The 25,608-nt window shown below is 43.1% G+C and overlaps 1 protein-coding gene across 11 annotated transcripts in view; it reads right to left on the bottom strand.

Moving 5' to 3' along the window:
• The window catches only part of CACNA2D1 (calcium voltage-gated channel auxiliary subunit alpha2delta 1), an 840,216-nt gene that overhangs the window by 101,739 nt on the left and 712,869 nt on the right, over window positions 1–25,608 (bottom strand). For all 11 annotated transcript variants that reach the window (XM_044280115.1, XM_044280114.1, XM_044280117.1 and 8 more), the window contains exons 14-15: window positions 23,258–23,307; window positions 19,922–20,011 (exon numbers count right to left, since the gene is read on the bottom strand). In XM_044280115.1, coding sequence (XP_044136050.1) covers window positions 19,922–20,011; window positions 23,258–23,307 — 140 coding nt within the window. The remainder of the gene's footprint in view (window positions 1–19,921; window positions 20,012–23,257; window positions 23,308–25,608) is intronic.

Below are 25,608 nucleotides of genomic sequence, written 5' to 3'. Positions count from 1 at the left end.
GCTCAGGTTTCTTCATCAGACATGATATAAGACAGACACTATCTGACGATTCACACAGTTAAACACTAAATTACATAGGAACAGTCAGGTAGATTTGACAAGATACAGATCCCCAATACATATCAGGACTACAAGATCCCAGGTACCTTCACCTATGCAACGCCAAATGATGTAAAGCATATCAATATGAGTGGAAATTGTGAGAAATTTGATTTGGCAACTTTGCCGAAGTTAGCCAAGAAATTTGATTTGTTACTAGAGTTGAGCGAACACCTGGATGTTCGGGTTCGAGAAGTTCGGCCGAACTTCCCGGAAATGTTCGGGTTCGGGATCCGAACCCGATCCGAACTTCGCCCCGAACCCGAACCCCATTGAAGTCAATGGGGACCCGAACTTTTCGGCACTAAAAAGGCTGTAAAACAGCCCAGGAAAGGGCTAGAGGGCTGCAAAAGGCAGCAACATGTAGGTAAATCCCCTACAAACAAATGTGGATAGGGAAATGAATTAAAATAAAAATTAAATAAATAAAAATTAACCAAAATCAATTGGCGAGAGGTCCCATAGCAGAGAATCTGGCTTCCCGTCACCCACCACTGGAACAGTCCATTCTCAGATATTTAGGCCCCGGAACCCAGGCAGAGGAGAGAGGTCCCGTAACAGAGAATCTGTCTTCATGTCAGCAGAGAATTAGTCTGCATGTCATAGCAGAGAATGAGGCTTCACGTCAGCCACCACTGCAACAGTCCATTGGCATATATTTAGGCCCAGCACACAGGCAGAGGAGAGAGGTCCCGTAACAGACAATCTGGCTTCATGTCAGCAGAGAATTAGTTTGCATGTCATAGCAGAGAATGAGGCTTCACGTCAGCCACCACTGCAACAGTCCATTGGCATATATTTAGGCCCAGCACACAGGCAGAGGAGAGAGGTCCCGTAACAGACAATCTGGCTTCATGTCTGCAGAGAATTAGTCTGCATGTCATAGCAGAGAATGAGGCTTCACGTCAGCCACCACTGCAACAGTCCATTGGCATATATTTAGGCCCAGCACCCAGGCAGAGGAGAGAGGTCCCGTAACAGACAATCTGGCTTCATGTCAGCAGAGAATTAGTCTGCATGTCATAGCAGAGAATCAGGCTTCACGTCAGCCACCACTGCAACAGTCCATTGGCATATATTTAGGCCCAGCACACAGGCAGAGGAGAGAGGTCCCGTAACAGACAATCTGGCTTCATGTCAGCAGAGAATTAGTCTGCATGTCATAGCAGAGAATGAGGCTTCACGTCAGCCACCACTGCAACAGTCCATTGGCATATATTTAGGCCCAGCACACAGGCAGAGGAGAGAGGTCCCGTAACAGACAATCTGGCTTCATGTCAGCAGAGAATTAGTCTGCATGTCATAGCAGAGAATGAGGCTTCACGTCAGCCACCACTGCAACAGTCTATTGGCATATATTTAGGCCCAGCACACAGGCAGAGGAGAGAGGTCCCGTAACAGACAATCTGGCTTCATGTCAGCAGAGAATTAGTCTGCATGTCATAGCAGAGAATGAGGCTTCACGTCAGCCACCACTGCAACAGTCCATTGGCATATATTTAGGCCCAGCACACAGGCAGAGGAGAGAGGTCCCGTAACAGACAATCTGGCTTCATGTCAGCAGAGAATTAGTCTGCATGTCATAGCAGAGAATGAGGCTTCACGTCAGCCACCACTGCAACAGTCCATTGGCATATATTTAGGCCCAGCACACAGGCAGAGGAGAGAGGTCCCGTAACAGACAATCTGGCTTCATGTCAGCAGAGAATCAGTCTGCATGTCATAGCAGAGAATCAGGCTTCACGTCACCCAACATTGGAACAGTCCATTGGCATATACAGACGTGGACAAAATTGTTGGTACCCTTTGGTCAATGAAAGAAAAAGTCACAATGGTCACAGAAATAACTTTAATCTGACAAAAGTAATAATAAATTAAAATTCTATAAATGTTAACCAATGAAAGTCAGACATTGTTTTTCAACCATGCTTCAACAGAATTATGTAAAAAAATAAACTCATGAAACAGGCATGGACAAAAATGATGGTACCCCCTAACTTAATATTTTGTTGCGCAACCTTTTGAGGCAATCACTGCAATCAAACGCTTCCTGTAACTGTCAATGAGACATCTGCACCTCTCAGCAGGTATTTTGGCCCACTCCTCATGAGCAAACTGCTCCAGTTGTGTCCGGTTTGAAGGGTGCCTTTTCCAGACTGCATGTTTCAGCTCCTTCCAAAGATGCTCAATAGGATTGAGGTCAGGGCTCATAGAAGGCCACTTTAGAATAGTCCAATTTTTTCCTCTTAGCCATTCTTGGGTGTTTTTAGCGGTGTGTTTTGGGTCATTGTCCTGTTGCAAGACCCATGACCTGCGACTGAGACCAAGCTTTCTGACACTGGCTAGTACATTTCTCTCTAGAATTCCTTGATAGTCTTGAGATTTCATTGTACCCTGCACAGATTCAAGACACCCTGTGCCAGACGCAGCAAAGCAGCCCCAGAACATAACAGAGCCTCCTCCATGTTTCACAGTAGGGACAGTGTTCTTTTCTTGATATGCTTCATTTTTTCGTCTGTGAACATACAGCTGATGTGCCTTGGCAAAAACTTCGATTTTTGTCTCATCTGTCCACAGGACATTCTCCCAGAAGCTTTGTGGCTTGTCAACATGTAGTTTGGCATATTCCAGTCTTGCTTTTTTATGATTCATTTTCAACAATGGTGTCCTCCTTGGTCGTCTCCCATGTAGTCCACTTTGGCTCAAACAACGACGGATGGTGCGATCTGACACTGATGTTCCTTGAGCATGAAGTTCACCTTGAATCTCTTTAGAAGTCTTTCTAGGCTCTTTTGTTACCATTCGGATTATCCGTCTCTTAGATTTGTCATCAATTTTCCTCCTGCGGCCACGTCCAGGGAGGTTGGCTACAGTCCCATGGATCTTAAACTTATGAATAATATGTGCAACTGTACTCACAGGAACATCTAGTTGCTTGGATATGGTCTTATAGCCTTTACCTTTAACATGCTTGTCTATAATTTTCTTTCTGATCTCTTGAGACAGCTCTTTCCTTTGCTTCCTCTGGTCCATGTCGAGTGTGGTACACACCATATCACCAAACAACACAGTGATTACCTGGAGCCATATATATAGGCCCAATGGCTGATTACAAGGTTGTAGACACCTGTGATGCTAATTAGTGGACACACCTTGAATTAACATGTCCCTTTGGTCACATTATGTTCTGTGTTTTCTAGGGGTACCATCATTTTTGTCCATGCCTGTTTCATGAGTTTATTTTTTTACATAATTCTGTTGAAGCATGGTTGAAAAACAATGTCTGACTTTCATTGGTTAACATTTATAGAATTTTAATTTATTATTACTTTTGTCAGATTAAAGTTATTTCTGTGACCATTGTGACTTTTTCTTTCATTGACCAAAGGGTACCAACAATTTTGTCCACGTCTGTATATCTAGGCCCCGGCACCCAGACAGAGGAGAGGTTCATTCAACTTTGTGTAGCCTCGCAATATAATGGTAAAATGAAAATAAAAATAGGATTGAATGAGGAAGTGCCCTGGAGTCCAATAATATATGGTTAAGGGGAGGTAGTTAATGTCTAATCTGGACAAGGGACGGACAGATCCTGTGGGATCCATGCCTGGTTCATTTTTATGAACGTCAGCTTGTCCACATTGGCTGTAGACAGGCGGCTGCGTTTGTCTGTAATGACGCCCCCTGCCGTGCTGAATACACGTTCAGACAAAACGCTGGCCGCCGGGCAGGCCAGCACCTCCAAGGCATAAAAGGCTAGCTCTGGCCACGTGGACAATTTAGAGACCCAGAAGTTGAATGGGGCCGAACCATCAGTCAGTACGTGGAGGGGTGTGCACATGTACTGTTCCACCATGTTAGTGAAATGTTGCCTCCTGCTAACACGTTGCGTATCAGGTGGTGGTGCAGTTAGCTGTGGCGTGTTGACAAAAGTTTTCCACATCTCTGCCATGCTAACCCTGCCCTCAGAGGAGCTGGCATTGACACAGCTGCCTTGGCGACCTCTTGCTCCTCCTCTGCCTTGGCCTTGGGCTTCCACTTGTTCCCCTGTGACATTTGGGAATGCTCTCAGTAGCGCGTCTACCAACGTGCGCTTGTACTCGCGCATCTTCCTATCACGCTCCAGTGCAGGAAGTAAGGTGGGCACATTGTCTTTGTAGCGTGGATCCAGCAGGGTGGCAACCCAGTAGTCCGCACAGGTTAAAATGTGGGCAACTCTGCTGTCGTTGCGCAGGCACTGCAGCATGTAGTCGCTCATGTGTGCCAGGCTGCCCAGGGGTAAGGACAAGCTGTCCTCTGTGGGAGGCGTATCGTCATCGTCCTGCCTTTCCCCCCAGCCACGCACCAGTGATGGACCCGAGCTGCGTTGGGTGCCACCCCGCTGTGACCATGCTTCATCCTCATCCTCCTCCACCTCCTCCTCATCCTCCTCGTCCTCCAGTAGTGGGCCCTGGCTGGCCACATTTGTACCTGGCCTCTGCTGTTGCCAAAAACCTCCCTCTGAGTCACTTCGAAGAGACTGGCCTGAAAGTGCTAAAAATGACCCCTCTTCCTCCTCCTCCTCCTCCTCCTCCTGGGCCACCTCCTCTTCCATCATCGCCCTAAGTGTTTTCTCAAGGAGACATAGAAGTGGTATTGTAACGCTGATAACGGTGTCATCGCCACTGGCCATGTTGGTGGAGTACTCGAAACAGCGCAACAGGGCACACAGGTCTCGCATGGAGGCCCAGTCATTGGTGGTGAAGTGGTGCTGTTCTGTAGTGCGACTGACCCGTGCGTGCTGCAGCTGAAACTCCACTATGGCCTGCTGCTGCTCGCACAGTCTGTCCAGCATGTGCAAGGTGGAGTTCCACCTGGTGGGCACGTCGCATATGAGGCGGTGAGCGGGAAGGCCGAAGTTACGCTGTAGCGCAGACAGGCGAGCAGCAGCAGGATGTGAACGCCGGAAGCGCGAACAGACGGCCCGCACTTTATGCAGCAGCTCTGACATGTCGGGGTAGTTGTGAATGAACTTCTGCACCACCAAATTCAGCACATGCGCCAAGCAAGGGATGTGCGTCAAATTGGCTAGTCCCAGAGCTGCAACGAGATTTCGCCCATTATCACACACCACCAGGCCGGGCTTGAGGCTCACCGGCAGCAACCACTCGTCGGTCTGTTGTTCAATACCCCGCCACAACTCCTGTGCGGTGTGGGGCCTGTCCCCCAAACATATGAGTTTCAGAATGGCCTGCTGACGTTTACCCCGAGCTGTGCTGAAGTTGGTGGTGAAGGTGTGTGGCTGACTGGATGAGCAGGTGGAAGAAGAGGAGGAGGAAGCCGAGAAGGAGGAGGTGGCAACAGGAGGCAAAGAATGTTGCCCTGCGATCCTTGGCGGCGGAAGGACGTGCGCCAAACAGCTCTCCGCCTGGGGCCCAGCTGCCACTACATTTACCCAGTGTGCAGTTAGGGAGATATAGCGTCCCTGGCCGTGCTTACTGGTCCACGTATCTGTGGTTAGGTGGACCTTGCCACAGATGGCGTTGCGCAGTGCACACTTGATTTTATCGGATACTTGGTTGTGCAGGGAAGGCACGGCTCTCTTGGAGAAGTAGTGGCGGCTGGGAACAACATACTGTGGGACAGCAAGCGACATGAGCTGTTTGAAGCTGTCTGTGTCCACCAGCCTAAATGACAGCATTTCATAGGCCAGTAGTTTAGAAATGCTGGCATTCAGGGCCAGGGATCGAGGGTGGCTAGGTGGGAATTAACGCTTTCTCTCAAATGTTTGTGAGATGGAGAGCTGAACGCTGCCGTGTGACATGGTTGAGACGCTTGGTGACGGAGGTGGTGGTGGTGGTGTTGGTGGTACATCCCCTGTTTGCTGGGCGGCAGGTGCCAACGTTCCTCCAGAGGCGGAGGAAGAGGCCGAGGCGGCAGCAGCAGAAGAGGCCGAGGCGGCAGCAGCAGAAGAGGTAGCAGGGGGAGCCTGAGTGACTTCCTTGGTTTTAAGGTGTTTACTCCACTGCAGTTCATGCTTTGCATGCAGGTGCCTGGTCATGCAGGTTGTGCTCAGGTTCAGAACGTTAATGCCTCGCTTAAGGCTCTGATGGAACAGCGTGCAAACCACTCGGGTCTTGTCGTCAGCACATTGTTTGAAGAAGTGCCATGCCAGGGAACTCCTTGAAGCTGCCTTTGGGGTGCTCGGTCCCAGATGGCGGCGGGCAGTAGCAGGCGGAGTCTCTTGGCGGCGGGTGTTCTGCTTTTGCCCACTGCTCCCTCTTTTGCTACGCTGTTGGCTCGGTCTCACCACTGCCTCTTCCTCCGAACTGTGAAAGTCAGTGGCACGACCTTCATTCCATGTGGGGTCTAGGACCTCATCATCCCCTGCATCGTCTTCCACCCAGTCTTGATCCCTGACCTCCTGTTCAGTCTGCACACTGCAGAAAGACGCAGCAGTTGGCACCTGTGTTTCGTCATCATCAGAGACATGCTGAGGTGGTATTCCCATGTCCTCATCATCAGGAAACATAAGTGGTTGTGCGTCAGTGCATTCTATATCTTTCACCGCTGGGGAAGGGCTAGGTGGATGCCCTTGGGAAACCCTGCCAGCGGAGTCTTCAAACAGCATAAGAGACTGCTGCATAACTTGAGGCTGAGACAGTTTCCCTGGTATGCATGGGGGTGATGTGACAGACTGATGGGGTTGGTTTTCAGGCGCCATCTGTGCGCTTTCTGCAGAAGACTGGGTGGGAGATAATGTGAACGTGCTGGATCCACTGTCGGCCACCCAATTGACTAATGCCTGTACCTGCTCAGGCCTTACCATCCTTAGAACGGCATTGGGCCCCACCATATATCGCTGTAAATTCTGGCGGCTACTGGGACCTGAGGTAGTTGGTACACTAGGACGTGTGGATGTGGCAGAACGGCCACGTCCTCTCCCAGCACCAGAGGGTCCACTAACACCACCACGACCATGTCCACGTCCGCGTCCCTTACTAGATGTTTTTCTCATTGTTATGGTTCACCACAACAACAAAAATATTATTTGGCCCAATGTATTGTATTCAAATTCAGCGGGATATAAATTTGAGGCCTAGTATTTAGGCGCTGGGTGACCGGTATGGATTTAGTGACAGAATTAGACTTGGAAATGCACAGTAGCGTGTGTGTGAAGTTATTCTGAATGACCCTATGTGCACCTTGAATATTATATACCCTTTTAGGGATAGATTTCAAATAGCTCTGATATAGCAGAAACCACTAAATTATGAAATTGCTAAATTGGGAATTGTACTTCAACCCAGAACAAAAAATGTGCTTTGACGGACACTAAATAACTTTCCCAGCCACAACAGGACAGCGGTAACGAGAGATTTAGCGGGATATAAATTTGAGGCCTAGTATTTAGGCACTGGGTGACCGGTATGGATTTAGTGACAGAATTAGACTTGGAAATGCACAGTAGCGTGTGTGTGAAGTTATTCTGAATGACCCTATGTGCACCTTGAATATTATATACCCTTTTAGGGATAGATTTCAAATATCTCTGATATAGCAGGAACCACTAAATTATGAAATTGCTAAATTGGGAATTGTACTTCAACCCAGAACAAAAAATGTGCTTTGACGGACACTAAATAACTTTCCCAGCCACAACAGGACAGCGGTAACGAGAGATTTAGCAGGGATATAAATTTGAGGCCTAGTATTTAGGCGCTGGGTGACCGGTATGGATTTAGTGACAGAATTAGACTGGGATATGGCCAAAAAATAACCACACTATTGCTGGTTAAATGCACTTGGTGACGGGCGCAGCTTGCCCCTGATGTAGTATATGGCCAAAAAATGAACAGACTATTGCTGGTTAAATGCACTTGGTGTCACAGCTTGACGAACCACACTACTGAGGGTTAAATGCACTTGGTGACGGGCGCAGCTTGCCCCTGATGTAGTATATGGCCAAAAAATGAACAGACTATTGCTGGTTAAATGCACTTGGTGACGGGCGCAGCTTGCCCCTGATTTAGTATATGGCCAAAAAATGAACAGACTATTGCTGGTTAAATGCACTTGGTGTGATAGCTTGACCAACCACACTACTGAGGGTTAAATGCACTTGGTGACGGGCGCAGCTTGCCCCTGATGTAGTATATGGCCAAAAAATGAACAGACTATTGCTGGTTAAATGCACTTGGTGACGGGCGCAGCTTGCCCCTGATTTAGTATATGGCCAAAAAATGAACAGACTATTGCTGGTTAAATGCACTTGGTGTGATAGCTTGACCAACCACACTACTGAGGGTTAAATGCACTTGGTGACGGGCGCAGCTTGCCCCTGATGTAGTATATGGCCAAAAAATGAACAGACTATTGCTGGTTAAATGCACTTGGTGTCACAGCTTGACGAACCACACTACTGAGGGTTAAATGCACTTGGTGACGGGCGCAGCTTGCCCCTGATGTAGTATATGGCCAAAAAATAAACAGACTATTGCTGGTTAAATGCACTTGGTGTGACAGCTTCACCCTGATGTAGGCTTTAGCCAAAAAACAACCACACCATTGAGGGTTAAATGCACTTGGTGACAGGCGCAGCTTGCCCCTGATTTAGTATATGGCCAAAAAATGAACAGACTATTGCTGGTTAAATGCACTTGGTGTGACAGCTTCACCCTGATGTAGGCTTTAGCCAAAAAACAACCACACCATTGAGGGTTAAATGCACTTGGTCGCAGCTTGGATGCACTTGGTCGCAGCACCGCATAAGACACAAAATGGCCGCCGATCACCCCAGAAAAAAGTGACTGACAAACGGTCTGGGCAGCCTAAAAACAGTGAGTGAGCATTTGAATTTCAGCAGCTCAATGATGCACAGCTGCAGATCGATCGATTAATCAAGTGAAGTCCTTTGGAGGAGTTAATCTGCCTAATCTCGCCCTACTGTCGCATCCGCAACCTCTCCCTACGCTAATCAGAGCAGAGTGACGGGCGGCGCTATGTGACTCCAGCTTAAATAGAGGCTGGGTCACATGGTGCTCTGGCCAATCACAGCCATGCCAATAGTAGGCATGGCTGTGACGGCCTCTTGGGGCAAGTAGTATGACGCTTGTTGATTGGCTGCTTTGCAGCCTATCAAAAAGCGCCAAGAAAGCGTCACAAAAGCGCCAAGAAAGCGACGAACACTGAACCCGAACCCGGACTTTTACGAAAATGTCCGGGTTCGGGTCCGTGTCACGGACACCCCAAAATTCGGTACGAACCCGAACTATACAGTTCGAGTTCGCTCATCCCTATTTGTTACAAATTAATTTGTCACGGATCGCTATAGATCAGGTATACCCAGGCCAATCTGCATTAAGGTATGGCCACACAAATTGTCCTTGCTGTGGTGAAGAACAATGCTGCCAATTAGCCCGCAGCTGCCTTTCATTTAATAATGAAGACTACACTCTATAGTCTATAATGAAGACTACACTCTATCTTGTTGACTTTTGTAGGACATGACTTTTGTAGGACATGAAGAAATAATGTAGCCAACAAAATATGAGGATGGTCATCATTAAGATCTAGCCCCCCTAAGGGGTGCAGACTGGAAGGTATTGGTTGCCACGCTGGCAGTGGAGTAATAAAAGCTTCCATCTTATTGGTATGTAATTACATTTATGGCTGATGTAGGAATAAGTAAATGTAGGAATAAATAAAGCTGATGCAGACTAAGACTCCCTGCACTCTCACTCTCCAATATTCTTCTATTAATCGTGTTCAGCAACACTGTCCCTAGCGCATGAGACTTGCCGTGTCTCTCCCTATGCTCAACTCAACAGACAAAAGAGGAGACCATGGGATGAGGGTTTTTATAGGGCTGTGACATCACAGGGGATGAGTATCTGTGGATTTGCTGGCTGGCTGCATGGCATTATGGATGATCTTGCGTTCCCGAGCTTCTTACTTTTACTTTGTAACATGTGCAGCCGCCATTTTAGAAAAAATCGATTTGTTACCATGAAGGACAAGGAAATTCAGATTTGTTGCAAATTGTGGTTTTCCTAAACCTCAGACCGCTTTGAATGCTTTGCTTCTTTCAACACTAGTGGAGGAGTAAACAAACAGTAGCAGTAAATTGCGGTAGCAGTTAAAGGTAAGGAGTGTTGTTCATTGATAGATATCCAGTCTGTTGTGATGAACCCAAGAGGTCTTAGGGACAAAGGGGGTAATTTATCAAACAGGTGTAAAGTAGAACTGACTTAGTTGCCCATAGCAACCAATAAGATTTAACTTTTCATTTTAGACAGCTCCTTTGGGGGGGGGGGGGGGGAAGGAGAAATATAGTTGCTATTTGCAACTAAGCCAGTTCTACTTTGCACCAGTTTGATAAATAACCCCCAAATTACTTACGAGATGTAGGAGATAAATCCAGGCAACACGTTAATTCCTGGTCTGAGTGTGTTAAAGGTTGTCATGAGCTTATATTCTCAGACTCTACTGCCTTTCTGAGATTTGAAATTTGCATTTAATAACAAGACTTTCATATCTGTGATGTTGTTGTGGTCATGGCTACAAAAATGTTTCAGTACAGGTAGATCTTTCCTTTTTTCTTTTATTGTGTGGTGCTAAAATTTCATTTTTGTTGCTCTTGAACAATTTCACCTACATAGAGACCCCTAGACTCTCTTGTCCATCTGAGATTTGAAATTTCCTTTTAGTATCAAGCCTTTCATATATGTGATGTTGTGGTTATGGCTACCCAAACATTTCAGTTCAGGTAGATCTTTCCTTTTCTTGTTTTAAGCCTCTGACCAGTTTTACGTACATAGAGGCGCCCAGTAGGACATCTAGTACATATAAACAAGTAGACTACATTTAGTGTGGTGCAGATGAAGGTGCCTGGCAGCTTGTAGTCCTGTATTGGGGATCTGTATCTTGTCACATCTAACTCACTGTTCCTATGTAATTTTGTGAATAAATGTGTGAATTTTGTGTTTCCAGCTCACACAACACCTCCTTGCCTCGTCCCCTCTCTGTCGTTGTCTCTCAAGGCTCTGTCCTAGGACCCCTGCTCTTTTCAATCTAAACATTTGGCGTGGTACAGTTCATAGAGTCCCATGGCTTTCAGTATCACTTATATGCTGATCATATGCAAATTTACCTCTGTGATCCAGATATCACCACCCTACTATCCAGAATCCCACAATGCCTATCCTCTATAGCCTCCTCTCACTTTCTAAAACTTAACATGGATAAAACAGAATTTATCATCCCCACCCCCCCTCTAACTCAGCCCCTTCTTCAGACCTTTCTATCATAGTTAATGGCTGCACATTCTCCCTGGTCAACCAAGTCCATTTCCATAGAGTAATGTTCAATCCTGCTCTGTAATATGAACCACACATCCAATCTCTTTACAGCTCCAATTCAAAAATATATTTTGGATCCACATATTCCTCAATCCAGAGTGTGCAAAAATGCTTGTACATGCCCTCATCATCTCCTGCCTAGACTACTGTAACTTTATCCTCTGTGGCGTCCCATCTAGCACTCTCAGACATCTCCAATCTACCCTTACTCTGTCACCAGGATAATCCACCCCTTCCCATTATTCTCCTGTCTGCTCTCTCGGCCAATCTCTTCACTGGATCCATGTTTCCCAGAGAATACAGTATAAAACACTTACTTGATGTCCCCTCAATACATTTGTGACCTCATCTCTCAGTTCCTTCCCACATGCAATACCCGATCCTCACAAAACCTCCTTTTCTACTCTCCTGTTATGTCCTCGTCCCACAATCGCCTCCAAGGTTTCTCCAGTGCAGCCCCTGTACTCTGGAACTCTCTACTGCCACATATCAGATGATCAACTACCGTGGAAACCTTAAAAAAAAAAAACCTCTACAGACAAGCCTACAACATACAGTAACCCTGTGTCACTATACAGCTATGACCAGCTTTACCCTCAATTACTGTTTCCTTCTCTCATTCCTCGTAGATTGTAAGCCTTGTGGGCAGGGTCCTCTCTGCTTCTGTACTAGTTTGTAACTTGTCTTGTTCATGCTTATTGCACTATTTTTATTTATTTTATTTTATTATGTATGCATACCCCTTTTCCTATGTACAGTGCCATGGAATAAATGTCACTTTAAACCAACTGCCATCAACCAACTGCTATCTCTAAACTGGTGCCAGATAAGCCAGTGGCTTATCTCCCGGGAATATAAAAGGATAGAGTTAAAATAATCAGTTTACCCCATCCTTCTCTTCCCCAACATCATCCAATGGGGAACAGATGGGAGCTATCCATTCTCGGTAGGTTAATATGTATATGGTCACCTACAGAGCTAACTATAAGCCACTTTAGTCAAACAAGGTATGCAATATATCCACACTCGCTAAATACAATGTCAAATACTAGATGTAGTGATATCATACCATGATACTAATGTAATGATAATATCATATACAAGAGTCATAAGGCAAGGGACCATCACATGTGGGACAGCCGGTATACTTGGTTTGGGGCCATCTATAGGTAAACATCCATCAGCATCCACAGTGATTACATACAAGGCCCTTCTATACACTCCTGACTGAACTCCCACCATAAGTATCATATACATTTTTACTTCTATCTTTTTCACTTGATATGCATCCTGGGGAACCCATTTCTTTGGGGGGAAATGCATAGTGGAAAATATTTCTGTAAGTCAGATGTATTAGGGACATCCAGGGTCATTCGGTATAGGTACAAGGACGGAGCAATCCCACCATCAGGGGCTATCTCCGGGCAGAGGCAATATTAGGGTTGGCTCAGGGAAAGAGCAAGGGCTATCTTGTTCTGACTATATTTTGGGCCCATACGGCCCCCCTGTCCCCTTCCCTTACCTCTGCCACTTTACCTCCCGGGTATTGTCCCTTGCCTTATGACTCTTGTGTATGATATGATCATTACATTAGTATCATGGTATGATATCACTACATCTAGTATTTGATATTGTATTTAGCGAGTGTGGATATATTGCTTACCTTGTTTGACTAAATTGGCTTATAGTTAGCTCTCTAGGTGACCAATAATCTTTAGGGTCTCCTCTTTTAATTATTGACCTTATTAAAGTAACTTGTTTTTAGACGTCCATTTGTTTGACTAATAAGTTTTGTTTTTGTGTGGATACCACTAGTGAATATATGGATTTTGTACATGTTTTGTTAAATAAAGTTTATATAAACCTTAACAGTAAATATCATAGGGTCTTTTGAAAGATGCCCATGCATATTAGTCTAATGTAATGGATGGATGATTTAAACCAATATGATCATTTGTGGATTTAAGTTTAATAACAAATGATCTTCTTAGGTGACCAAAGAAAAGAAATTGTCTGCTTTGAAATTTAGGTCTCATAGTTTCAAATAAAATTCCAAGAAAAATACTTTGTACTTCACCCCGTGTCACTGGACTGTACAGCCAGTGTGAAGAACTAAAATGGCCAAATGTGTATGGCCACATCTACAAAATTAAGGCTCAACAATAGTTAATTCAAAGGTTGTTCTACCACCAACCTACTTCGAGATATCATGTAGTTGTCACGGTATGGTTCACTGTGACAGTTGTGGCCTTGTAGGCTGGTTGCATGCCCTCTTGCATACTGCCTGCAGGCTGACTTCTGTGTATGCTGGTTGCTTGGGGCTGCGTGCTGGCTGTGGTGTCTTGTGTGGACTACTGCCTGTGAATGTGTGCACTCCCCATGTCTGCTTCTCTGTGCAGTTCCTGTCTCTAATGCCATGCAGGCTGGCTGCAGGCTTCCTAGGGTACTGGCTGCAGGCTGACACCTGTGTATGCTGGTTGCTTGGGACTGCGTGCTGGCTGCGATGGTGTGTGTGAATTGTGGACTGTATAGTTTGTTCTATGGTTCTGGTACTCCTGGTTCTGATGGGGTTAACTTCCCCTGGTGTGTTCCTGAGTGTGTCTTATGAAGTGCCCTCATTAGGCAGCTATATCTATCTGTGAGCTGTGGGGCTTTGGTCAGTCTATCTTCTGCCTTGCTTGGTGTAGCCCTTGCTGCTCACCCAGGAGCCAGACCTTCCTGTGCCTTACTGGGTGTAGCCCCTTTCTGCTGACCCAGGGGGTTTGGCCATCTGTCCTTGTTTGTGTAGTCGCCTGCTAAACCATTGGTATTATTGTTGCTTTGTCTGTTCTTCTGTACCTGTCCTGTGATGATGCTGATGTTGTTATCCTTGTCCATGCCTTGCCTGGTCTTCTGTACCTGTTCTCTGTCTGGATCCACTCTGTCCATGTTTAGCCTAGCAGTGCTCTAACTGCATCTGATAGCTTGGCAGTGCTAAACTGCTTCTGTTCCTGCCTGTTCAATGTCCAGCCTGGCAGTGCCTACTGCTTCTGATCCAGTCCGTTCCTTGTCTGTCCTGCAGTGCCTTACTGCTTCTGTTCTTGAGTATGTCCTGCCTTCCTGAGGGGGTCCCTGGGTTCTCTGGAGGGAGTATCTGTAGTCTGTGTGCAGCTCTGCCTGAGACCGCCATGCTTCCATTCCACTTGGGGTCCAGGCATCTGCTTCTGTGCTGGTTCCCGTTTGTCTTGTTGTCTGATCCATGTCCTGTGCTTGCTTGGGTTCCGGTTCTGTTGTCTGTTCCGCTGGTGCTTGCACCAGAGTGGTTCCTTGCAGGTAGGGGACAACTATACTGGGTCCTTCCTAGAGGTGTGACCAGTGAGCCCTCGGTCCAGTTCATCCCCACCACCTGGGGCTCTGTGAAAAACGTGGCTCACTGGATCTCCGCCCTCTGGGTTTTGCCGCTGGTCTGCCGGTGCACTTGGTTCTGTGGTAGTCCTACCACTATTGCCTGACCTGCTTTACAATCATGTGCTTTTACTATATGTGTAATAAAGTATTCTGTTGGTCCCTGGTCTGAATCTTGCCTGTCTTGTGTCCTGTTTGCAAGACGTCCCGGAGGTCTGCCTTGGGACTCCGGTACATGACAGTAGTACAGTCACAATGCTGGAGCTGACTGGGATGAAAGAAAATGAGCCTTATCGAAACTTCTTAGATGCTTAAAGCAGTTTTGATTGCAATATTTATGAGCTTAAATGGCTGGAATGGGGCTTTTTCTCTGACTTTGTGATTGCTGTTTCTGTCTATAAAATTGTTGTAAAAAAAATCTCTGCATTCTGTATTTACAGAAAAGTCAAGCTTTTATTTTTGTAATATGTTTATATGACATTGGTGAAAACGTTGTTGGGGAGGGGGGTTTACTAAGACTGGCATATTAAATGTTGGTCTTAACCTGCCCCCTTCTGGCATCAGAGGTGCCACACTTATTATGCATTTTGGCGCATTTGTGCAAATCCATGTGCCAGAATGGAAATTTACACCAGCAAGAGAGCCAGTGTAGATTTCTGCTATAAGCCATGCCAGTTCCCTGGTGTAGATCACAAAAAATGTAACAAGCCAACCCTGTACCTCCAGCTCCTCCAACTTTTTGGAAAAGTGATAAGAGGGACTCCAAGCCCCAAGTATGGTGTGTATCAAACTCTGACTCCAGACTTTTTGGCACTCATTCTTTGCCATACAGTGGACAATTAATTTCCACCTGTTTATAAATTACTGCAACGTACTGAAGATCTTATGACACAAAATCCAAACTAAAGATCTTCAAAATAAATAAAAAATCAATACAATATTTCTGTATATTAGCCAGTATTGAAACCACAATACAATGGTCAATAGAGTTATTCAGAGCAATGTGCAATATATCAAGAGACCGGAGTCTGGGAATCAGTCTGTTGTGACAAAATAACGTGACAGATGTCAAAGATGTCTGCATTTCATAGTAGGTTGTGAATAATTGTATAAGATTTAATGCTTGTCCTAATGTGCTTAAGATTGTAATCAGTTGGAATGTCTTCTCTTTATCAGTAGTCTGAAAATAGCTTATTTAAAATGAAGAATACTGTCTCTATTGTATCACTTCCATATTTTACCACATCCCTGCTCTGTGCTGAGGAGGTTGAAACAAATCTATCGACTGTTGTATCTGGGAAGCTAATATGTGCGAAGTATTGACTTACAGGGTCGCCATATAGGTAAATGAAACCTTAGAGACAGTTTTCTTTTCTTTTTTGATAAACAGATATCTGTATGAACCAATGAATTGTCACATGTAACACATGCCACATGTTAAAGATATAAGAGGATGCAAACACACAGCAGGACTATAAGATCCCTGGGACATTCACATGTTCTACATCTAATGTTGTTTATCTGATTCTCTGCACTAAATGTCCTGTTGGAGAAACAGGACAGAAACTCAATGCAAGGATGAGGTCCATCCACCACACAATTAAAGAGAAGAAGCTACACTTTCCTGTGGCTAAGCATTTCTGTAGCCCAGGACACAATGAAGAACACATGAAAGTTCTCATATTTAAAGGTAACTTCAAATCCCAAAGAGCTAGAAGAATTTGGGAAAACAAATTTATAACACTGCTTGACACTTTGTATACTGGACTGAATTTGTCCCCAGGATTTATGACACACTACAAGATCTAAGGAGTCTTCTATAGATAAAGTCGGGGCACCAGGTCTCAGATAACATCAATTTAGAGACCATAAAACTTTCACACCGCTTATCTGTAAGATAATTAAGAACTCATTCTCAAGATGAGAATATGTTGTTCTGTTATTTTTCAAATGTGCATTCATTCCCCCCATGCCTCTGTTCTTATTGTATATATACTGCTGTTTCTTCATATATTCTTGTAATACGCCTGATGAAGGGACTGGTGATGTCTCAAAAGCTCGCTATGTAACATCATATAACTTCTATTTTAAAGGTATCAAACCTGCAATACTCTTATTTTGTTTCTGTTCATGAGAGCACTAAACATGTTAAAGATGATCTGTGACCAGATTTTACCGGACTCTGCACAGGAGGCTGTTCCTGCCAAAACTTGAGTGCTAATTTAGTTTAGTGCTAACGTGAAACTAGCCTACATTAGAATAACATCAAAAAGTTAATTTATTTCAGTAATTCAAATCAAAAATTGAAACTCATATATTATATACATTGATCACACACAGAGTGATCTATTTCAAGAAGTGTTGAGTGAATCAAAGTATCTGAAGTGAACTTCAATGCAAATTTCATGGAAAATTTGATTCACCGTGAAGCTGGATTTCCTTGCGCTGCGTTGTAAAAAAATCAATTTTCCCTAAAATGGCTGTTAAAAAAATTTAAAATCATACTCAACTCAACTATTTGAGTGCGATTAGGCCGCTGCGTCCATCTTGATTGAAGATCCAATGCGAAAATCTCGTACACGATGACGTATGACGTTACCACGCCATGTGAGATTTCGCACTGGATCCTCAATCAAGTTGGCCATGGTGGCATGTTTGCACTCAAATGGATAAGGTGAGTATTGTTTTTAATCGATTAACCCCTGAAAGCCCTATTTTTTATCTCAGATGCTGAGATCAGTGATGAATGCAGCATCTTAGGGGTTCAATGACAGGGGATGGCGCAATTGCCATTCCCCTTCATTGTGCCCACTATTTACAAAGAAATGTTCTTCGTGATTAAGTAATTGTTTCTTTGTGAAATTCGGAGAAGCAGCCAAATCAAAGTTTTGTAAACTTTACTCATCTCTAATTTCAAATGTTTACTTCTTTTTAATATTGATGACTATGGATTGTATACACTTGTATAGGAGCGAATCATCCTATTGAAGTGAATGGGATGGCTTTCATAATTACACCTGCTCACTGCTGCAATGTCAACGGCGAGCAGGTAAACAATGAGGGGAAGGCTGCGCAGTCACGGCACGTGGCCTTCTCTTCAACCAGCATGTCGGACCCCCGCCCATCTGATATTGATGACCTATCCTGAGGATAGGTCAGCAATAAAAATATCTTGGAAAACCCTTTTAATAACAATTATTAGTTGGCTTAGGCTAGTAATACACCAGATGATCAGCCAGGCGATTGTTGGGAGGGAATCGTTCCTTCCTGGCAATTGCCTGCTCATCAGTGGAGGAGACCGCTGCTATTACATGTAGCAATCTCCTCCACAGTATAGGGAGACGCAATCGCTAATTCCATTGCTCGTCCCAATACTGAATCATTGTTTGCTAGCTGCAGATTGTGATTAAACAGCATCATCTGCTGCTGGCAAATGATGATTTTTCAACATGTTTAAAAATTGTGTTTGCTCGTTCATCAGGTAATCAGCATCAGCATTACACTGCCAGATCATTGCTAACAAGTGTTCATATGATCTGTAATATAAGCCTTACTTTACTCCTCTTTCCAGTTGGAAGCTATGCCCCTTTGTTAACCCCATCCTGACTGCCAACTGGGTATATATGTCCTATCTGTACATGCCCCGTGCAGATAGCATGTATATACACATTCAGGCAGCGATTTAATCCCAGCACTGATCAGCGCTTAAATTAAAGCTCCTGCAATCTAGCAGTAGCAGGTCAGATCCTGGCTATGAGACACAGAGGGGACCCTGAGGAGAAGACAGGAGCGGTTTATTACCGCTTCTGCCTTCTCCTGTGCCTGCAGGAGAGCACTGTATGAGTGCAGGTATGAAGAGCAGGAAGCGGCAGTGCTGCTTCCTCTGTGAATCCTGCAGGTCATGTGACCGCCAGTGGTGTCTGTGGCAGGAGCAGAGCTGCAGGGTCTAAGGATTAATGCCCCCACAGGTTCTGTTTTCCCCTGTAACTGGGGCTGAGACCTCCTGGGGAACATATTATGCGCCAAAAAATATAAAATAAATAAAATATATTTAAACAAAAACACAAAAAAAATATATTATTTTTTTTAAATGCAGTCTCTAAAAGAAACCATCACCAAAATCACCCAATTCGCTCAAACCTATACATTTTACATATAAAAACCTATCGTCATAAAATAGGTTTTTATATGTAAAATGTATAGGTTTGAGCGAATTGGGTGATTTTGGTGATGGTTTCTTTTAGAGACTGCATTTAAAAAAATAATATTTTTTTTTTGTGTTTTTTTTTAAATATATTTTATTTATTTTATATTTTTTGGCGCATAATATGTTCCCCAGGAGGTCTCAGCCCCAGTTACAGGGGAGACCTCCTGGGGAACATAGGGAACCCATTGCAACAATTAATTTTGTGTCATTTTTATTATTTAAGAAATAAAAAGCTATAATTAAAAAATATATACTTTTTAATAATAATTAGTGGTTTTCCTCCAAATTAAACCTAAAAAAAGGGGGAAAAATCTCTAAAAATACATTCTAATAAAGAATCCTAAGTGTCAAGTAAAAAAAAATTGCAAACATTATTTTGGTAGTCAAAGAAAAAAAAAAGCTACGTGCCCTAAATCACCACGTGCACAAAATCACAAAAAGTTGCCTGGACATTCAGGCCATTTTTTGGCCCGGTCATGAAAGAGTTAAATATGTAAGTAGGACAAAAGTTACAAAAACCCTTACTGTGTAACTGTTGTTTCAGTTTAATATCTTTAATATAGTGTAGGGACAGGGATGTTAAACACGTTTTTAATATATTTTATGGAAATATGTTTTTTGTACTTAGCAAGTGTGTCTCTGTATTTCCCGTTTTAATACCTTTTTTTTTTTTTACTGACTGACGGCTATATTTTTGAATAATGGGAGAAAAATAATGAACCAGTGTACTTGTGTGCTATATACTTTTCATGTATAATACCATATTTTAGCTAATTTTATTAACTTAGGTAATTTTATAATAGAATTTTGCACATGTGCTAGTGTTAATCCATATTGTATACTATATGTCAAGCTTATTTCTATACATTTCCTGAATTAATTTTGTTCTTACCAAAGCATCCAAATAAACATTCGTCCACTGCACTTGTTTTGCCCTTTCTCTAGCCAAAACCATTGGTCTTCCAAGGACATCTAAATATTCCTGTCAAAAAGAGAAATGAATTCAATGAAAGAGCTCTAATTTAGCTTACACAAAGATTGCAGTTCTGCTGTAACATTAGATTTAAGCATTATTTGCTGAACATGGCATGGAGGGAATATTTTCATTTGTATATTGCAATGTTCTCTATAGCTGGCCATTTTGAAAGAGTTTTACCTCCATATTAATCCTATGCAAAGTTTGGTATAAAAAACTACACATCCTATAACAGAACACCAAGGAGTAGACACTAAGCAAGCAGAGGTTGATGGGGAAAATGAATCTTAGATTTACAAATTCACTTGTGCTTGAGAACAGACTATGATCCTGACATGCTTGCTTTTGTTTTTCTGGGATCAAATAGTTTTTATTGTATTTTTCAAACATACCAAAAAAAATACTAATCAGAAAAAGAACAGTACATAAACACCAACCACCCTCCTACCCCATTCCACAGACAGCATTGTATAGTTACACAGAATAGGGCATATCATATAAGGACTTAAGACCCATACACAGTTACAGAGCACTAACATATTGAAATTGTTCTATAACAGAGCAAGTGGTCCCAAATACTACCAATAGGTGTGGATTTTACTGCAACATTAGAAAGAGGGAAGGAAGTCCCAGAGTCTGAAGCCAAGGTCCCCAGATCTAATAAAAAACATAAATTGTACCCCTCTTAAAGTATACCCCAGCCACTCCAACCTAATGATGGTATTCACTCTATTAATAGATTCGGAGATAGAGGGGGGAACCAGATGAATCTTGGCTATTAGATTCCTGGGTTCGTACAACAAACATTGGAGACCAAGGGTTACGTCTGGACTAGATTGAAGACTGTCAGGAATTTACAAAATGCAAAGTCTACATCATACTAGAAGATAAAAATCACATATCCTTTTGATTAACCCCAAGACTTCCTTCCAGAATCCCTGCAACTGAGTACACTTCCACATCATATGTATCACATGGGCATTACTGCAGCCATTTTTTGTTATCAGTTATCTGTCCTTGTTAAAAGTACAGGAGTTCTGTAGACCCTGTGAACAAGATAAAACTAGGACAACCAGTGAAATTCCAAAAGAGACAACTTGGGAGTTAATAGGGTTATCCAATTTGCATGAAATAAATAAGTACATAAATAAAGCACTGCAAATCTTATGGTTCATCAATATATACATAAGCTAAGCAAGTTTTAGGCAACAAATATATTTTCTCATTTCCCTAGTTCTGTTCTAGCACCTTTGTTTACATGCAGTTGCAGAGCTGTGGGGGCATGTAACAATAGCCTCTGTGGGTGTCAACTAAGACTGCCTTTCCCCTTTCCCTGCACTGCAGAGTGAGGGAATAAAATTAATGCCCTGCCTGCAGTTTGACTGCTGGGATACTTATGTTATATGCGTGGGACAAGTTCCAGCTATACAGTACAGTGAATTGACGATACACAAGATTTATCCTCTACCTGTTCTTGTACAATGCTCTGACTTGTGGTCCTAGACCAAACGTAAATACGTTGTAAATAACATGCCACCATCTAGCCTTGGTCAACTGTATCAGCTTAGAAGGAAGCTTACCATGGCAGGCCTGGAAAGCTTCAGCAGCATTAGGCTGTCCTGGTAACCGATTGGAGCCCTGCAATTTCACTGCGGGGGTTCTGTCTAACCTCACAGATGCTGTGATCGCTGTTGAACACAGCATTTGAGGGGTTAAATGACTGGTTTCGGCATCATCACCGATCCTGGCCATTGTGGCCAGGTGCCTGTTGTATTTTTCCTGCTGGCACCCGCCACATATGGAATTTGCTCACCGCAGCAGCCCTCCTCCAGCACACCTGGTTTATCACAGTGTCTGATGCTAAATAATAATTATGGGACATCTTTCTACTGCCTAGGATACACCACCTATTTGCTGGCTTAGTTCATTTAAAAAAAAATTGTTAGAAGTTTTTACTAATGTGCCACTTATAAGTCATATACCTTTCCTGTGAAACCCCTTTCTTCCAAATCACAGGCAAATGAGTAAGAAAAAGTGTCTAAAAACTAAATGTGTTACAAAAAAGTTTTTTGCTTTTTTTTGCTGCAAATTGCACATTTCTTGTTTTAATTAGACAATCTTCTCATTGGATATTTCCAACACGTAATGCATACGTATATGAATACTTAAAATCTATTCGGCCTTAGGGTCAATCTTTATTTGGATTTTCTACCAAGAAACAATGGCATCATGCGACAATGACATCATGAACAAGTAAGGATCTATATATAATATCATGTATTTGTTTATAAAGTATAATTACATTGCAATATTAGATTAGCAAAATGGCTCATTGTTTCTATATTCCACCTAGTTACATTATTTGAGGGACCACCTTTAGACATAGGTGCCTAGTGGCAACTGAAACTTCTACACCCCTCATTGCTACACTACTGATTTCTACAAGATGAGTACTAGGGTGGGCGCTTCCGTAGGTCACATTCGTTGCAGCATCTCTATGCATGACAATTAGTAGTTAATTCATATTTATCAAAGCAACAGTAAGTGTTCTATCAAAATATGGACTAAATTTGTGAAGTTGTCTTAGTGTCAAGGAGTTTATGTTACTGCAGCTGCTCACACTTAATGTGCCAAGCAGAACGTTAGGTCAGGCGGGGCAGCTGTGTTTAAAATCTCTGAAACCATTATTTACTCTCTAATACCCTATTATATTGGACACATATGTGCACCTATCACAAGCGTGTTACAAACACTAACTTCATCATGCAATTAAGAAACGCTAAAAAACGACTCACTGTACGTCCGAACATTTGTATATTCTAAAATGTACTTTAAGGACACTTTCTGTATTTAACATAAGGATAGTATTTAAGTTAATGCACATGCAGTGTTCACTTGGTGATGTTATATTTCTGAGAATCTTCAGAAGAGACATTTAAAATTGTAACACAAACATAATAGGGTTGCATATTTTGGCGACATGTTCTGGCTGGAGTCTAATGAACTTAACTAATAGCATCACAGATTCCTATAATAGTGTTGGTTCATTGACAATGTGCCTGTATTACTGTATGCTGGTGTGAAATTTGCCTTACTGATAGTCTCCACACTCTACACAAGAAACACTATAGTACTTTGAAGTAAGAGTGGCAGCCACCAACACCATAGGGTGGTACCCTAGCAATGCAGAATACAAAGCAATTGGTGTTTTTATACATGCATAATTAGAATTTAAAAAAGTAATATACTAACCTGTGTGTTAATACGAATTGCTCCAATGGATGGGATTTCATAGTAGTAACCTTAAATAAGAAAGTGGAACAATGAAATAGGCAGGTCTAGAATGACATAGATCACCTCTGTGTATAGATAAGACAGGATCCACCACTCACAATAGGTGATATCACAGCTTATCTATTCATTCCTTGTACAATGACCTCTGTACAGGTCACAGAGCATGCCTAGAAAATTCTCCCATAGAAGTCAATAAGGTCCCCTCCAGACTATTGTGTCTATGACCCATGAGGCTGCCGTAAAGCAATTCTTTAAATACTTTCTAAATGCTGTTAAGAACAGCTCAGGTAAGGCTACTTTCACACTCGCGTTTGGTGCGGATCCGTCATGGATCTGCAAAAATGCTTCCGTTACAATAACACAACCGCATGCATCCGTCATGAATGGATCCAGTTGTATTATGGTTTAGAGCCATTAAAAGTCAACGGGGGGACGGATCCATTTTTCTATTGTGTCAGAGAAAACAAATCCGTCCCCATTGACTTACATTGTGTGCCAGGGCAGATCCATCTTGCTCCATACCACATAGCGTACAGAAAAACGGAGCTTGCCGCGTTATTCTGTCCACGATGGGAGCGCAACCGAGCGGAAGGCATTTTGGTGCATTCCGTTTAGTTCAGTTCTGTTGTGTCCCCGTTTAAAATCAATGGGGACAAAACGGAAGCGTTTTCCCCTGCTATTGAGATCCTATGACGGATCTCAATAGCGGAAAGGGAAAACGCTAGTGGCCTTAAGATGGCAGCTCCCATAATCATGTTCAGGAAATAAAAAAAATATATATACAATTAGAAAAGACGTGTTACTATCTGGTTTTAATTGACAGAAAAAAAAATGGTGACACATTCCCTTTAACAGGCCCAACTGACAACACTTATGCATGGTTTGTCTCGCTCCAGTGAATATTTTTACATTTTTCTGACCAGCAAAGGGAGACATCTGGAATTAGGGCTAGGGCTACACGGTGACAAGTGTCGAGCAACAAACAGGGTACAACTACACTGCGACATGTGTTGTTTGACATTTTTTGTAATGATAGTTAAAGGTGTCGCACTTTGCCATGCGACATGCTGCGACTGTGACGCAACAGTTGCAGAAAAATCTAACTTGGATTGGATGGATATTTTGCGACAAGAAGTCGTTCGACACATGTCGCCATGTAGTCCTAACCTGAAAGTCAAATGTTAGATGCCAGAAGTGACCCCAAAGAAAACCCAGGGGTCAGTTTTGGGTAACTTGTTTTATACAGCCATCACATTTAGGTTTAAATGTGAGGAATTTAGCCCCTTAGCACCATACATCATACATTTAAAGCACAGAAAGTCTACTGTTAAAGGCCAGGGCCATAAATGTGCAGCACAGTAAGGATGTGGACACAATGGTTAAACTTATATCATGACCCACAAGAGGATGATCTAGCCGGCCTCTAATGGCAATCGCTCAAATCAGAGATAACTGCAATCTTGGATCTCCAACCCTTTAGATGCCATTTTTTTTCCAAATGTTGAATGTCCCTGTAGTCTTTATGGGTCAGATTTATCATTAGCTCAAGTAAAAATAATGGAGTGAAAAAGTCACAAATGTTTGCGCAATCGCTAAAACTGCGCAGAAATGTGTGACTTGTATTGGCTTTGCACTATGCTCGCCAGTTTTCTGAAAGTGGGGGTGTTTTCTTATGTAAATGTATCTCGACAGATTTACTATTGCGACAATTTAAAAAGTTGTGCAATTTCACTCCAGTGAGGACCATGCTTATCTTATACGACTTTTTAATAGAACATGCGATTATTTTATAAAGATGTGTGACTTTTGCAAAGCCGCTTACTGAAGGATAAACTGCTACTGCCAAACCACATTTATCACAGTATTAAAGGACCATTAATAAATCTGACTTAGCCAAAAGTGACTTTGGACAAATGTAAAAGTGGAATAAGATGTAATTGTAATGATAAATCTGGCCCTATGTCTCTATGTCCCAATTTCAACTCCAGTCATGAGAGCTTAAGGTCAAATATGGCAGCCAGGGTCATAAAAAAGTCCCCATAGCTGTCATATGCAGAAAACATTATTTCTTCCAAAATAGAGTTAAAGGGTTTTTCCAAGATTTACATATTGATTACATATCCTCAGGATAGGTCATCAAGATTGGTGGGGCTGGGTCCCAGCACCCGCGCCGATCAGCTTTTTGAGGAGGCTGTGGCAGTCTAGTGAGCAACACGGCCTCCTTGCAACTTACCAAGTACAGTGCCATCCAATGTAAATTGGCTATGCATGGTATTGCAGCTCAGCCCCATTCATTTGAATGGGACTGA

This window comes from Bufo gargarizans, chromosome 2 (genome assembly GCF_014858855.1).
Source record: "Bufo gargarizans isolate SCDJY-AF-19 chromosome 2, ASM1485885v1, whole genome shotgun sequence".
In the NCBI taxonomy this organism is placed as follows: domain Eukaryota; kingdom Metazoa; phylum Chordata; class Amphibia; order Anura; family Bufonidae; genus Bufo; species Bufo gargarizans.
Note: the sequence above shows the minus strand (reverse complement) of the source record. Positions and strands in the feature narration are given on the sequence as shown.